Source organism: Lepidochelys kempii, chromosome 7 (genome assembly GCF_965140285.1).
Source record: "Lepidochelys kempii isolate rLepKem1 chromosome 7, rLepKem1.hap1, whole genome shotgun sequence".
Classification (NCBI taxonomy): domain Eukaryota; kingdom Metazoa; phylum Chordata; order Testudines; family Cheloniidae; genus Lepidochelys; species Lepidochelys kempii.
Window position 1 is genome coordinate 124,638,078 of NC_136386.1, and position 15,002 is coordinate 124,653,079.

At 49.0% G+C, this 15,002-nt stretch overlaps 1 protein-coding gene across 3 annotated transcripts in view; it reads right to left on the minus strand.

The window, feature by feature from the left end:
- Positions 1-15,002, minus strand: part of ARHGAP19 (Rho GTPase activating protein 19) — a 61,535-nt gene that overhangs the window by 9,126 nt on the left and 37,407 nt on the right. For all 3 annotated transcript variants that reach the window (XM_073354614.2, XM_073354612.2, XM_073354613.2), the window contains exons 3-7: positions 5,143-5,223; positions 3,298-3,507; positions 2,684-2,910; positions 2,031-2,117; positions 373-438 (exon numbers count right to left, since the gene is read on the minus strand). In XM_073354614.2, coding sequence (XP_073210715.1) covers positions 373-438; positions 2,031-2,117; positions 2,684-2,910; positions 3,298-3,507; positions 5,143-5,223 — 671 coding nt within the window. The remainder of the gene's footprint in view (positions 1-372; positions 439-2,030; positions 2,118-2,683; positions 2,911-3,297; positions 3,508-5,142; positions 5,224-15,002) is intronic.

The window sequence follows — 15,002 nt, forward strand, 5'->3', positions numbered from 1 at the left end:
CCCCCGGACCAAGAATGGCCTGACCCCAGTGGTTAATGTGAATTGCTCAGGTTGGTTTGAACATGACAGCCCAGCGAAGAAGTATCTAGTCACTACACATACTGCGTCTGGGGACAGATAATAGGCCTGGTGTTAGATCTGGGGGCTGCCATGGTGTTCATGCTCCAACTCCTCCCTCCTGCAAAGGTCCTGATTTCCCCAGTGCCATCACGTGGGTGATCCTGAGCCATGGTCCCATGGCAGCTTTCCCAGGGACCTGCTAACTCCGAATCCCCCTCCACTCTCTGGGCAGATCCTGTTCTTGGGAGTGACACGCTTTCCTCCCAGCACCTGCCCCCTCCCCGTGGGCAGCCACTCATCTGCTGTCCTCACCTTTGAAGCGTGCGCCCTGGACCCCAGGTAGTGCAGCCTGGCACATTCTCGAACGTATGCTGGAGCCTGGACAGGGAGGGAAGGTAGGCAGTGAGCACAGGCGAAAGCTGGCATTTCCCCTGGGCCCTGGACCACACTGCACACCCCACCGGCCCCTCTGGACTCACAGGTTTCAGAGTAACAGCCGTGTTAGTCTGTATTCGCAAAAAGAAAAGGAGTACTTGGGGCACCTTAGAGACTAACCCATTTATTTGAGCATGAGCTTTCGTGAGCTACAGCTCACTTCGTCGGATGCATGCCGTGGAAACTGCAGCAGACTTTATATACACACAGAGAGCATGAACCAATACCTCCTCCCACCCCACTGTCCTGCTGGTAATAGCTTATCTAAAGTGATCATCAGGTTGGGCCATTTCCAGCACAAATCCAGGTTTTCTCACCCTCCACCCCCCCACACAAATTCACTCTCCTGCTGGTGATAGCCCATCCAAAGTGACCACTCTCCCTACAATGTGCATGACAATCAAGTTGGGCCATTTCCAGCACAAATCCAGGTTTTCTCACATCCCCCCCACCCATACACACACAGACTCACTCTCCCGCTGGTGACAGCCCATCCAAACTGACCGCTCTCCAAGTTTTAGTCCAAGTTAACCCCGCTGCAGTCCCCGCGGCGCGCACCCGGTGCAGTGGGCTGCGGCTCACGGGAGCTGAGGCTCAATAAATGGGCTCGTCGCGGAGGTGCCCGCGTCCCCCTGTTCTTTCTGGACTCACAGGAGCTAGCGGCACAGTGCGCTTCTGCTGAGACACGAAGCCAACCCCGGCGGGACCGAGAGAGTGCGGCCAGCCCAGCGCACCCCGAAAAGGGTCTGACAACTGACCCAGTCGCTGGGGTCAGAGCCAGAGCCTGACTAGGAGAGGAAGAACTGCTCACCTAGAGACGGTGTGGCCTTGCAGAGAGAAAACGGGCATGCTGAGAATGGCAGCCCCAGGCCTTGGAGACCCTAGCATGACTGAGGAGCGTGCTGCATGGCCAAGACACACCCTACCCTGCAAATGAATTCGGTCCTCCCCGAGAGGACCTGGACTGGTGCAGAGAGCCCCTTAGCAATGTCCCACCAACCCACCCTGCACCTGGAGCATGCAGAGCTGGGCCTCTCCTCTGGTCACAGCCTACCAGCTCAGCCCCAGCCCTGGGAGAGGCTTCGCCATGTGCATGAATATCTATGAGACCGAGGACATCCCACCTGGATACAGATTCAGCTCCTATCAGCACTCGCCACGGGAGAGCCCCAGGAGATGTTCTCCCGTAAATAGGGACCCTAAGTTCCCCAAAAATGGCCCTTGTGAACATCCCCTATGAAACAAACATGCTTCGGAGCCTGCCAAAGCCAGTGCCTGAACTGGCCTGCAGAGGGTGCTGTTACTCTGTCCCGTGCTTTCAACCAGCCAAAGGAGGAAGAGGCCAAGTTCAGGCATCTCAGACCTGTGCACTTCGCTTCTGCTGGGTCACTAGCTTGGCACCTCTCAGTTACCCCTCTCAGGAGAGCACAGGCAGTGTCACCAGCCAGCCGCAGCACCCTGAGAGCCCCTCCAGAAAGGGTGTGTGGAAGCGACAGGGAGAGCAGGGGTCCGAGGCCCCCATGGGGCGCACTGACCTTGAAGAGTTTCTGCGAGTGTTTGATCATGAAGGCCACGCCCTCATTCAGCTTTGTGATATTCTCCTGCAGGTCGTTTGCTGTCACCTGGAGAGGGGACAAAGCCCACGCACGAGCATTAGAAGAGGAGGAGGCTGAGTGTGCTGGCCGACTTTCCAGGAAGATCCTGTCCCTCTGCTCAGGCCTCTATTGCACTGGACACAGATCCAAAGCCTGTGCCAGGAGGACAGCCCAGAGTCTCAGGCACCTGCACTTCAGAGCAGAAGTTTAGCAGCAGGCACAGGTGGCCCTGCAGAGAAAGGGCTGCGGTGCATCCCTCAGGCCACATGCATCGCTCACAAGGCAATTCTTAGGAACAGCAGGAGTTTGGTGACTTTTCAGAAGTATTGAAAAAGAGGAAGCAATATACACGGCTGTCAATCCTATGGCAGGCAGCAGCCATGGCACCAGCATCTCCCAACACAGCTCTGCCAAGGCCCCTGAATCTTGACTGTCAGCCCAGCCCACTCTCCCACTCCTGTGTCCCCCACACAGCCTGGCCAGCACCCTCCAGTCCTGGCCCACAGCCTCATCTATTGTTGTAATCCGGAGCCCCTCCCAGCTCCGCTGCTCTTCCCTGCAGTATAACCCAGCTGCTGCTAAGTGTTGCTTACATTTCTGGGCCACAGGATGTGGGGTGCAAACATGAGAGCCAGGTTGTGGGCAGACATCTTGTTCTTGTCCTGTTTCTTGGCCGTCTGGTAGAGCAGGTCCAGCAGCAGCTTAAGCAGGTTGCGATTGGGCGGGGGGAGGATCAGGAAGAGCAGCTGCAGAGCTTCGATCTGCCGCTCCTTATCCGGTGTACTGGTCTTGTTCCCCTTGTCATCAAACTGCATCAGGCCTGCAAGCCAGGGCATAGAAGCTGAAGCCATTTGGAGCCCCTCAGGTCTCCGTAACTAGGAAGCTATGTCCATACTGACCAGTTACCGCCTCCAACCCCCATCAACCCTCCCCCTTATACATTGTACTTCTCCAGACATGCCTACCCTGGCTCCATCACCCCCGGGAACCCTCCACATGCTGTTTAACTCCTGCCCATGGGGCTGAAAAGTACACAGGAAAAACACCCTCGGGGTTATTCGCCTTTTGGGTCCCTCCCCTGTCAGAAGACCCAGTTCCCAAAAGAGACAAACATTCCAGTGTGTTGCCCATTGACATAAGCTGCCCTCGAGGAGGCTCGTTCAGCTCCCATTCCTCGTTTCTATCACTGCCCCCGTTACCTACTCACCTGCAATTTTGAGGTGGGCTTGGAAGTGCTTGTGTGTCAGCAGGGGCTCTGGTAATTCACCCAGGAACATCTTCAGCAGAGAGGCCACATCATTGGAGTGAAACTCCCCCGATTCCAGGTCAATATCAGACCCGCTGTTCAGGGCATCCTTCAGGGTCTGCTGCCTGAGACTGTTCCCTGGCACTCGAAACAAGCCCTCCATTCGCAGATCTGCTCGGCAGGGAGTGGGAAAGAGATCACTCACCGTGAGGAGGGGGCTCCCGACCTTTGACACAAGGAGCCCTCTCCCAATTTCTCTTCTAGCCACCTGTACGGGATCCCATATAGAAAACCTTACTCAGTGGGCTATATACAGCCCCAGGATGTGCCCTACAGCTCTGGCAGAAGGAATGCTTGCAAAATCAGAGAGGTGAGAGACAGGCTAGGAGCTGCTACAGGTGACTCTGGGTCACAGCACCAGCACATAATCCAAGCAAAACGCTCAAGTTTGGAGCCCAGTGTTCTGCCCTGTGCCACAAAGCACAGGATTCACCAAGGGCAAGTCATGCCTGACTAATCTAATTACTTTCTATGACGAGATAACTGACTCTGTGGATGAGGGGAAAGCGGTGGATGTGTTGTTCCTTGACTTTAGCAAAGCTTTTGACACGGTCTCCCACAGTATTCTTGCCAGCAAGTTAAAGAAGTATGGGCTGGATGAATGGACTATAAGATGGATAGAAAGTTGGCTAGATTGTCGGGCTCAACGGGTAATGATCAATGGCTTCATGTCTAGTTGGCAGCCGGTATCAAGTGGAGTGCCCCAAGGGTCGGTCCTGGTGCTGGTTTTGTTCAATATCTTCATTAATGATCTGGAGGATGGCGTGGATTGCACCCTCAGCAAGTTTGCAGATGACACTAAACTGGGAGGAGTGGTAGATACGCTGGAGGGTAGGAATAGGATACAGAGGGACCTAGACAAATTAGAGGATTGGGCCAAAAGAAATCTGATGTGGTTCAACAAGGACAAGTGCAGAGTTCTGCACTTAGGATGGAGTAATCCCATGCACCGCTACAGACTAGGGACCGAATGGCTAGGCAGCAGTTCTGCAGAAAAGGACCTAGGGGTGACAGTGGACGAGAAGCTGGATATGAGTCAACAGTGTGCCCTTGTTGCCAAGAAGGCCAATGGCATTTTGGGATGTATAAGTAGGAGCATTGCCAGCAGATCGAGGGACGTGATCATTCCCCTCTATTCGACATTGGTAAGGCCTCATCTGGAGTACTGTGTCCAGTTTTGGGCCCCACACTACACGAAGGATGTGGAAAAATTGGAAAGAGTCCAGCGGAGGGCAACAAAAATTATTAGGGGACTGGAACACATGACTTATGAGGAGAGGCTGAGGGAACTGGGACTGTTTAGTCTGCAGAAGAGAAGAACGAGCGGGGATTTGATCGCTGCTTTCAACTATCTGAAAGGGGGTTCCAAAGAGGATGGCTCTAGACTGTTCTCAGTGGTAGCAGATGACAGAACAAGGAGTAATGGTCTCAAGTTGCAGTGGAGGAGGTTTAGATTGGATATTAGGAAAAACTTTTTCACTAGGAGGGTGGTGAAACACTGGAATGCGTTACCTAGGGAGGTGGTGGAATCTCCTTCCTTAGATATTTTTAAGGTCAGGCTTGACAAAGCCCTGGCTGGGATGATTTAGTTGGGGATTGGTCCTGCTTTGAGCAGGGGGTTGGACTAGATGACCTCCTGAGGTCGCTTCCACTCCTGATATTCTATGATTCTAAAGCAACCCCAGATGCCCCAGCAGGATGCACCCTGGGAATGGCAAGCTGGCAAGAGAGCTGAGAGTCACTTACGCTTGTGCAGGTATTCGATGAGCTGCGAGACCTGGGCGATGCCCTCCTCGGTCAGCGGGGAGCCAAACACCATCCCTTTATCTGGGGAACAAAGCAATCCAGTCAGCACACATGGGACAGGAGCAACTCAGGCATGGCACCTCTGGGCACAGGAGCCACAGAGCTTAGCAGGCATTTGTCTACTGTGAGACCAGGATTTCCAGCAGGGGATTCTGTTGCTGGGAAACTAGTGGCCAAGAGAGTTGGGGTAAAGGTCAGAGGAGAACCCTACTCCTCTGACATCACAAGCACCCCCAAATACTTTTACCTTGCAATGGCTGTGTTCCAAGGGGCTTTTATCAATTTGCTGTTTATATCAATGCAACTGCAGATTCTCACCAATGTTCTAAATAAAACATATTACTGAACCCCCGTGAGGAAAGCCATGTCAGACCAGGGACACTTCAACCTTACAGGATGTGTTAGCTACAGACCAGACCCATTGGGAGCAGGCTCCCTCCTGGAGCAGGAAAGTTAAACAAAACACAGCTTCCCCTCCAATTCTGAGCTTCCACGTGGAGCTTTAATGCAGGTAAGCAGGGGACTAGAGAAGGCCCAACTGTGGCTTGTTTAACTCGACACTGTCAGCTCAATAACCCTTTGGGACTCAGTTACAATACAGCAGTCCCCAAACGCAGCGCGGATGGGACCAAACCATTTTCACCATTCCCCCAGGCTGTGCCCCAGTGCTAAAGCCCCGTTAAAGCACCGTTGTCGAGGGACTCTCATTTTGTAAGCAACTCCCCAGGGTGGCTGATTTGACAGTGAAGAGGAGAATGTTGCTGGGTGCCTGGGGAAAGCGAGGCTGGTGCAGGTGCAGAGGGCAGTCGTGAGAGGTGGGGGACAAAGGAACAAATACTGAAGGTGAGGGCAGCTGTGGCCTGACTGGAGAACTCCCATTGCTGGCATTCTATAAGCTCCATTTCAGGGTGGCCAAAATAAAATTAATCCTTGCCTCCTGCCCCAACTGGTCTCCTGCGTGTGTAAATAGAAGTGAAAAGTGCCAAAAGGCAGACAAGGAAATCACCAGGAGAAATGGGGAGCTCGGAGGTAGATCCATATGGAGGGGTGGCGTCTCCACAATGATCACAGTGAGACTCTCATCTCACTCACTTGGGGTTTGCTTATGTCACTTGGGGGCACCAGCCAAAATGCAGGTGCAAGATGCCAGCCTGAGCACCCAAGCCTCCGCTCAGCATCTCAGGCTCACGAATACCAGAGCAAAAATGATGCGCACAGGCTGAACAGGGAGACGCCTGGATGGAAGGAAAGTGTTAGATGAGAAGCATATTCAACCCTAACCCTCTTGCTTAACCAAGACAGAAAACTGTTCCTATCTGAAGAGAGACTTTCCAGTGTGGAACAGTGTCAACAACAGACAGGACAGAAATCTGCCTAGAATTTCAAACAAAGGGAGAGTTGCTGGTGAATAACCTTGTTCATCAGAGAAATACCACATACAGATAACAAGAATGCTCTGTTCTCCAAGGGCCTGATCCAATGCCCACTGGCTATCGCAGCAACTGGATCAGATCCTTAGTGAACAAGGACAGTCTAATAGATCAAAGGGAATTGATCACAGAACTAAAAGTTAGTGGTTGCTTTGGTGCAAGTGATCATGACTTGATCACATTTACAATGCGCAAACAGAAAAAAGTCTTAACCAGTAAATAGAAATAAATAAACACACACGCACACACTCTTGGTGCTTTAAAAGGGACAATTTCACAATGCTGAAAACAATTGAGCCAAATCAACTGGGAGGAAAAAATTAAAGAATGTGAATGTGAATAACTGGGCACTCTCTAAGAACATTTTATTACATGTTCCAAAAGCAACCACTGACAAAGAGGCTACAAACAATTTGAGTTAAGGGTGAAGTGAAAGCAAGTATACATTTAAAAAAAACAATATATAAACAAATGGAAAAAAGGAGAGGTTGATAGTAATGAATATAAATTGGAAGATAGGAAAGGTAGAAAATTGAAAAGGGAATCAAAAAGACACAAGGAAAAACCTATGGCCAGCAGAATTCAGAACGATAAGAAGGAGGGCTTTTAAAAGTATATTAGGAGCAAAAGAAATCCTAACAATGGTATTGAATAATGAAAGAATGGCACAAGCATTCAATAAATATTTCTGTTCTGTTTTTGGGAAAAAGCCAGCTGATATATTCATAGAAGATGATGATGAATGAGGAAATACTTTCCATTCCAACAGTAACTAAGAAGGATTTTAAAAGGCAGCTACTAAAGTTTGATATTTGTAAAAAAGCAGGTGCAGCTCAAGAGCTGCAATCAAGAGGTTTAAATAGCTGGCCAGCGAGCACTCTGGACTGCTAATGCTGATTTTGAATAAGTCTTGGAACACTGGGCAAGTCTCATGAGATATCTAAGTACTAGTCTGAGGTCCCAAGTTGCAGTAGTGATCCTTAACTTGAGCGTAGAGGTTCCCCAAACCCTTAATAAACCTTGAAGACATAGGTGAGCAAATATAGAAAACCCTTCTACTGGAGGATGAAAAGCTGATACTGTAGCCATGTGAACCTTAATCGAGCTAATTGATGACCCTGGTTTCTTTAGGTCCAACAGGTAAGTCCAGGATAGCTGAAAGTGATGAAGATTCAGACACAAGCCAGTGGTGTTGACAACAGTGGCTGAATCTGTTCCACTTCTGCAGGTAAGTAATTCAGTTTTACTTTCTACTGTTGAGTAACACTTGTACTTTCACAGAGCAGGTAGATTCTAATCCCACGAACCATCGAGGAACCATGCTCTGATGCGAAGGACCCCTAGGTTGGAGTGAAGTAAATGATCTGGATCTTGGAAGAGCTGAGGAATCATAGAATCATAGAATATGATTATGATTCTATGAATATCAGGGTTGGAAGGGACCTCAGGAGGTCATCTAGTCCAACCCCCTGCCCAAAGCAGGACCAATCCCCAACTAAATCATCCCAGCCAGGGCTTTGTCAAGCCGGGCCTTAAAAACTTCTAAGGAAGGAGATTCCACCACCTCCCTAGGTAACGCATTCCAGTGTTTCACCACCCTCCTAGTGAAAAAGTTTTTCCTAATATCCAACCTAAACCTCCCCCACTGCAACTTGAGACCATTACTCCTCGTTCTGTCATCTGCTACCATTGAGAACAGTCTAGAGCCATCCTCTCTGGAACCCCCTTTCAGGTAGTTGAAAGCAGCTATCAAATCCCTCCTCACTCTTCTCTTCCGCAGGCTAAACAATCCCAGTTCCCTCAGCCTCTCCTCATAAGTCATGTGTTCCAGACCCCTAATCATTTTTGTTGCCCTCCGCTGGACTCTCTCCAATTTTTCCACATGAATGATCAGAAGTTTGATCATCGGGTGGACACATAGGTGAAGCAGGCCAGGATACCAAGCTTGTCTCGGCCAGATCGGTACTTTAAGGATAATTCTGACTTTGTTGAGTCTGATCTTGTGTATCACTCTCAATACTAGCAGTGTTGGAGGAAATGCACAAAATAGTCCCTTCATCCAAGATAGGAGAAAGGCGTTCCCCAGAGCGTGACGGCCTAGACCTCTACTTGAGCACAACAGATGACATTTCTTGTCCTGGAGTTAGAGCAGAGGTTCATTTTTGGAAGTCCCCAATTTTGGAATATACCATGGAGAATTTGAGAGTCCAGCTCCCATTCCTAATCCTGGGAGAAGCACCTGCTGAGAGTATCGGCTGTGGGGTTCTCAACACCAGGGAGGTAGATGGCTGAAATTTGGATCTGATGGGCTATACACCAGATTCACAACATTATTGCTTTGGTGCACAGGGAGGGGAATCTTGCTTCTTCTTGTTTGCTGACACAGAACATGCAGGCCATATTGTCCGTCACGAGCCCGATGGATTTGCCCCTAATGAGGGATAAGAAATGAAGGCAAGCATTCCTGACTGTCCTGAGTTCCAAGAGGTTAATGGGGAGACTGGTTTCCGGAGGTGACCATTTGCCCTGAGCCATGAGGGTATTCAGGCGAGTTCTCCATCCCAACAGAGATGCATCAGTTGTCACTGTTGTTGTTGGAGTTGGGTAGATGAAAGGAATGCCTGCACTGACGCTGAGTTGATTTTTCAACCACCCTTGGAAATGCTTTACATGAAGGGGAACAGCTACTTGCTTGTCCAAACTCTCTCTGGTTGATGAATAGATTGTTCCGAGCCAGCCCTGAAAGCAACCAAGGCGTAGTCTTGCATCACTGGTCACAAAGGTGCAAGCTACCATATGACCCAAGAGCTGTAGACAGTTCTTTACTGAGGTTCAAAGACTCCCTTGAATGGTCCTATTAGACTTGATAAAGCTATGAATCTGTCCGTGAGAAGGTAGGCCCTGTCAACAAATCCTAGCATGCCCCTTTGAACTATATTCTTTGTACTGGGGTTAATGTGGATTTTCTTACACTGAGCAGAACACCCAATTCCTGGCAAAGAGAAAGGGCCACCTGAGTTGATGACAGTACTGCTTTGTAAGATCAGCCCCGAAGCAGCCAGGCCTCAGGATACCGGAAGACTAAAATTGCCACCCGACGAAGGTAAATGGCCTCTACCACTAGGACCTTTGAGAACACCCTTGGGGCTTAGGAGAGTCCGAAGGGAAGTACTTTGTATTGAAAACGTTCCTAAGGCGTATGTATTTTCTATGAGATGAATGTATTGCTATATGGAAATAGGCATCTTATAGGTTGAGGGCTAAAAACCATTCTCTTACCTCTAGTGAAGCGATTATAGCTGCCAGAGTCACCATCCTGAACTTTTGAAACTTTACGAATTGTTTAGTAGAGTTAGATCCAAAATCAGTCTCTACCCTCTGTCCTTCTTTCGCACAAGGAAATACATCAAATAGAACCCCTTTCCTTTGTGAGGTTTTAGTACCAGCATGATTGCTCCTAATCAAAAGAGAGAGTCTATTTCTTGCCTCAGAAAAAGCTCTTGAGCAAGGTCCCTAAATAGGGACAGGGAAAGGGGGTGGAAGGGAGGGATGTAAAGCGGATGGTGTAGTCTAATGTTATGATCTCTATAACCCCCTTATCTGTAGTGATCTGTCTTCAAGCATGTTGGAAATGGAAAAAGGGGGAGGTGGGCAAAGGGTTGCAGTTGCTGAACTAGAGGCGTGGGAGGATTTGAACCCTCAACTGTCGTGTCAAAACTGTTGTTTCTATGATGACTGGGTACTTGTGGAAGGAGGATGAGCAGCCCTCTTCCTCTGGAACTTAAGTCTTTTCCTTGGGGATTCAGTAGATCTCTCAAACCCAGAGAACAGAGCAGGGCAAGATCTCTGGGCAGTTTGTGACCTATTAAATCATTTTTTATTCGTAGGAGTATACATACCCAGAGATCTTAACATGGCCCTGGAATCTTTTAGCATTTGAAGAGAGTTGTCCATAGTTTCTGAGAACGACTTTCAACCATTGAAGGGGAGGTCCTCAACAGTGTTCTGAACCATGCTTGGGAACCCTGAGAGCTGGAACCATGATGCACTGCTCATAACTACCGCCACAGAGATGGATCTGGCACCAGTGTCTGCAGCATCCAAGGACACTTGGAGACATCCTGGCTAACAACTGACCCTCCATTATGATGTCCAGAAATTGTTTCCTCTGTTCCTCAAGATGATCAATAAAGACCAGAAACTTATTATAGTTTGTGAAATTATATTTAGCCATGACCGCCTGATAGTTTGAAATCCAAAATTATAGGGTCATTGATGAATAGGACTTCCATGCAAAGTGTTCTAAGTGCTTTTGGTCTTTGTCATATGGAGTAGACTCGGAGTAGTGTTGCTTACCCTACTTGTTCACCATATCCACCACCAGAGAACTTTAGGTGGGGGATGGAAGATTAAAAATTTGGAGTCTTTGGAGGAGACAAAATATGACTAGATGACCTCCTGAGGTCTCTTCCAACCCTAATATTTTATGATTCTATGATCCCATTCTTAGGCACTTAAATAAGGGTATGTTTACACTATGAAATTAGGTCGATTTTATAGAAGTCTATTTTTTAGGAAGCAGTTTTATACAGTCAATTGTGTTCGTCCCCACTAAGCGCACTGAGTTGGCGGAGTGCGTCCACAGTACCGTGGCTAGGGTCAACTTTCAGAGTGGTACACAGTGGGTAGCTATCCCACAGTTCCCACAGTCTCTACCGCCCATTGGAATTCTGGGTTAAGCTCCCAATGCCTGATGGGGCAAAAACATTGTCGCAGGTGGTTTTGGGTACATCATCAGTCGCTGCTCCCTCCCTCCCTCCGTGAAAGCAACAGCAGACAATCATTTTGTGGCTTTTCTCCTGAGTTAACTGCGCAGATGCCATAGCACTGCAAGCAGGAGCCCGCTCAGCTCACCGTCACCACTGCTGTTGCGGGCAAGTCTACTGTGGGGGCTGCTGTGATCCAAATAGCCAATGCAATCATTGACGGTCTGTTATCAAGCATAGTGACTCTGGGAAATGTGCGGGCCTTTTTAGATTTTAGGTGCATCATATTCCTGTCCTTTGTCGCTGGTGAAGGAATCCTGCAGCCGCACATGCCACATGTAACAGCTCCAGGGCTCTTGCTCTTTTGCCTTGGCCACACAGCAGCAGCTCCTGGGTGCCTTCGCATCAGTGGTGAATGGCTCCACCGCTTCCGCTGAAACTCTGCAGCAGACAGGACAGTAGGACTGCTAGCTGTCCTCATCAATGGTGTTTTGCTCGCTCCACCTCTTCCGCTGCAACTCTGCTATCCTGAGCTCCTGTGAGCTGGAGGCTTACCTGCCTCAGGCTGCTCTCCCAGCCGGCAGCACCACGCGGTCACACCTACCCCAGCCTATCCCTTGCTCCCATGGCTCATGAAGCCTTGGCAGTAGTAAGGAGCAGTTCAACTATCGTCTGAGCAAGTGCAGAATGGTGGTAAAATGTGCCTTTGGACGTTTAAAAGCTCGCTGGCGCTGTTGGTCAGACCTCAGCGAAACCAATATTCCCATTGTTATTGCTGTGTGCTCCATATTATCTGTGAGAGTAAGGGGGGGTGTAAGAGTAAGTTTATGGCGGGGTGGGAGTTTGAGGCAAATAGCCTGGTGTACGATTTTGAGGAGCCAGACACTGATTAGAAGAGCACAGCAAGGCACGCGGCGCATCACAGAGACTTTGAAAACCAGTTTCATGACTGGCCAGGCTACAGTGTGACAGTTGTGTGTTTTTCTCCTTGATGCAAACCCGCCCCCTTTGTTGATTTTAATTCCCTGTAAGCCAACCACCCTCCCCCCCTTCGAAATAAAGTAACTATTGTTTTGAAACCATGCATTCTTTCTTTATTAATTAAAAAAAATTGACGGACAAGATAGCGGCAGGTAGTTTTGGGTACATGTCGTCAGTGACCATTCCCTCCCTCCCTCCCTCAGTGAAAGCAATGGCAGACAATCATTTCTCGCCCTTTTTCCTGGATTGCCCGCGCATACGCCATAGCTTTGCAAGCAGGAGCCCACTCTGATCACCACTGCAGTTGTGAGCATTGTAAACACCTCACATTTGCCCTTGGAGATTTTGGCATATATACGTCTTTTGGAACGGAGTTCTGATGGCACGGATTCGTCTCCCAATACAGCGATCAGATCCAGTACCTCCCATTCAGCCTATGCTGAAACTCTTTTGCGATTCTGGGACTGCATGGTCACCTGTGCTGATGAGCTCACCACGCTGGCCAAACAGGAAATGAAATTCAAAAGTTCCCGGGGCTTTTCCTGTGTACCTGACTAGTGCATCTAAGTTGAAAGTGCTGTCCAGAGTGGTCATAATGGAGCACTCTGGGATAGCTCCCAGAGGTAAGTACCATCAAATTGCATCCACACTACCCCAAATTCGACCCAGCGATGTTGATTTTAGCGCAAATCCCCTTGTCGGGGAGGAGTACAAAAATTGATTTTAAGAGCCTTTAAATGGACAAAAATGGCTTCGTCATGTGGACATGTGCAGGGTTAAATCGACCTAATGCTGCTAAATTTGACCTAAACTCGTAGCGTAGACCAGGGCTAAGTGTATAAGTGCAAAGTAATGCACACTGGAAAACATGATCCTAACTGTACATGCAAAATGATGGGGTCTAAATCAGCTGTTACCATTCAAGAAAGAGATCTTGGCATCATTGTGGATAGTTCGCTGAAAACATCTGCTCAGTGTGCAGTGTCAGTCAAAAAAACCCTAACAGAATGTTAGAAATCATTAGGAAAGGGATAAATAATAAAACAGAAAATATCATAATGCCGCTGTATAAATCCCTGGTACGCCCACACCTTGAATACTGCCGTTCTGGTCGCCCTATCTCAAAGAAGATAGATTAGAACTGGAACAGATATGGAGCAGGGCAACAAAGATGATGAGGGGATGGAACAGCTTCCGTCGGAGAGATTAAAAAAGGGAAAGGCTAGATATCTTAACATTAAGAGAGAATTCCCCTCTAGCCTAGAATTGCAGCTCTGAAACACCTGCTAAAACAGCTGTAGTATGGATGCGATGCATAACTGTGAAAACACTTCTAGATTGTATCAAGAAAGGTCAACTTCTCCGGGCTATTCTTAATAGAACCTGGGCTGGTGGAGACATCAGTTCTGAAAGCCATTAAAAAAAATGGTTGCCTACCTTTCGTAACTGTTGTTCCTCAAGATATGTTGCTCACGTCCATTCCAATTAGGTGTGCATGCGCCGCGTGCATGGCAGCCAGAAGGTTTTTCCCCTAGCAGTACCCATCGGGTCGGTCCAGGCATCCCCTGGAGTCATGCCTCTGTGGCGCCAAATATAGGGCCCTGCCAACCCGCCACCAACTCAGTTCCTTCTTGGAGGTTTGCTTTGACAGAGGGGTAGGTTTGTGGGTATTGGAAAGGTAGGTAACCGGTTTTTCTTCTTTGACTGATTGCTCATGTCAATTCCAATTAGGTGACTACCAAGCCTACATTTTGGAGGCGGGGTCGGAGCTCAAAGGTTTGCTGACTATAGCACCGCTCTGCCAAAGGCTGCATTATTTCTAGCCTGCTGGGTAATGGTGTAATGCAAGGTAAAAGTGTGGACTGAGGACCACGTCACAGCTCTGCAGATTTCCTGGGTCGGAACCTGGGCCAGGAATGTCCTTGTGGAGTGTGCTGTAAGCGGAGGGGCAGGTATCTTTGCCCAAAGAATTTCAGCATGGATCACATCCTGTATCTGGGCATGCTACGATTGGGCGGAGACTAGAAGCCCTTTCATTCCGTCTGCTACTGCGACAAACAGCTGAATGGACTTCCAGAACGGTTTCATCCGCTTGATATAGAAGCCTAACGCCCAGCGAACGTCCAACGAGTGAAGTTTTTGCTCCTTGCTGCCTGCGTGTGGCTTAAGGTAGAAAACTGGAAGATATCCTGGTTAACATGAAACTGGGAGACAACTTTAGGAAGAAAAGCTGGATGTGGTCTAAGTTGAACCTTGTCCTTATTGATGTGAAATGAGAGCTCCGCTTGGGACCAGAGGCCCTGAGTCCTGCGGTCTCCCAGGTGCGCGCCCCAACCCAATGCTGACGTGTCTGTCACTAGTGAAAGGGATGGCTGTGGTCTGACGAAGGGGACACCCGCACACACTGCCTACACGTCGAGCCACCATAGAAGGGACTCGAGGACCGGTCGAGGTAAAGTGATGATTTTGTCTAGACTATCCCAAATAGAACGATACACCGAAGCCAGCCACGCCTGAAGAGGTCAGAGTCTCAGTCTGGTATGCTATACTACATAGGTACAAGCAGCCATGTGGCCCAGAAGCTTTAGGCAATTCCTTGCTGTGGTGGTAGGGAACTGCCTAA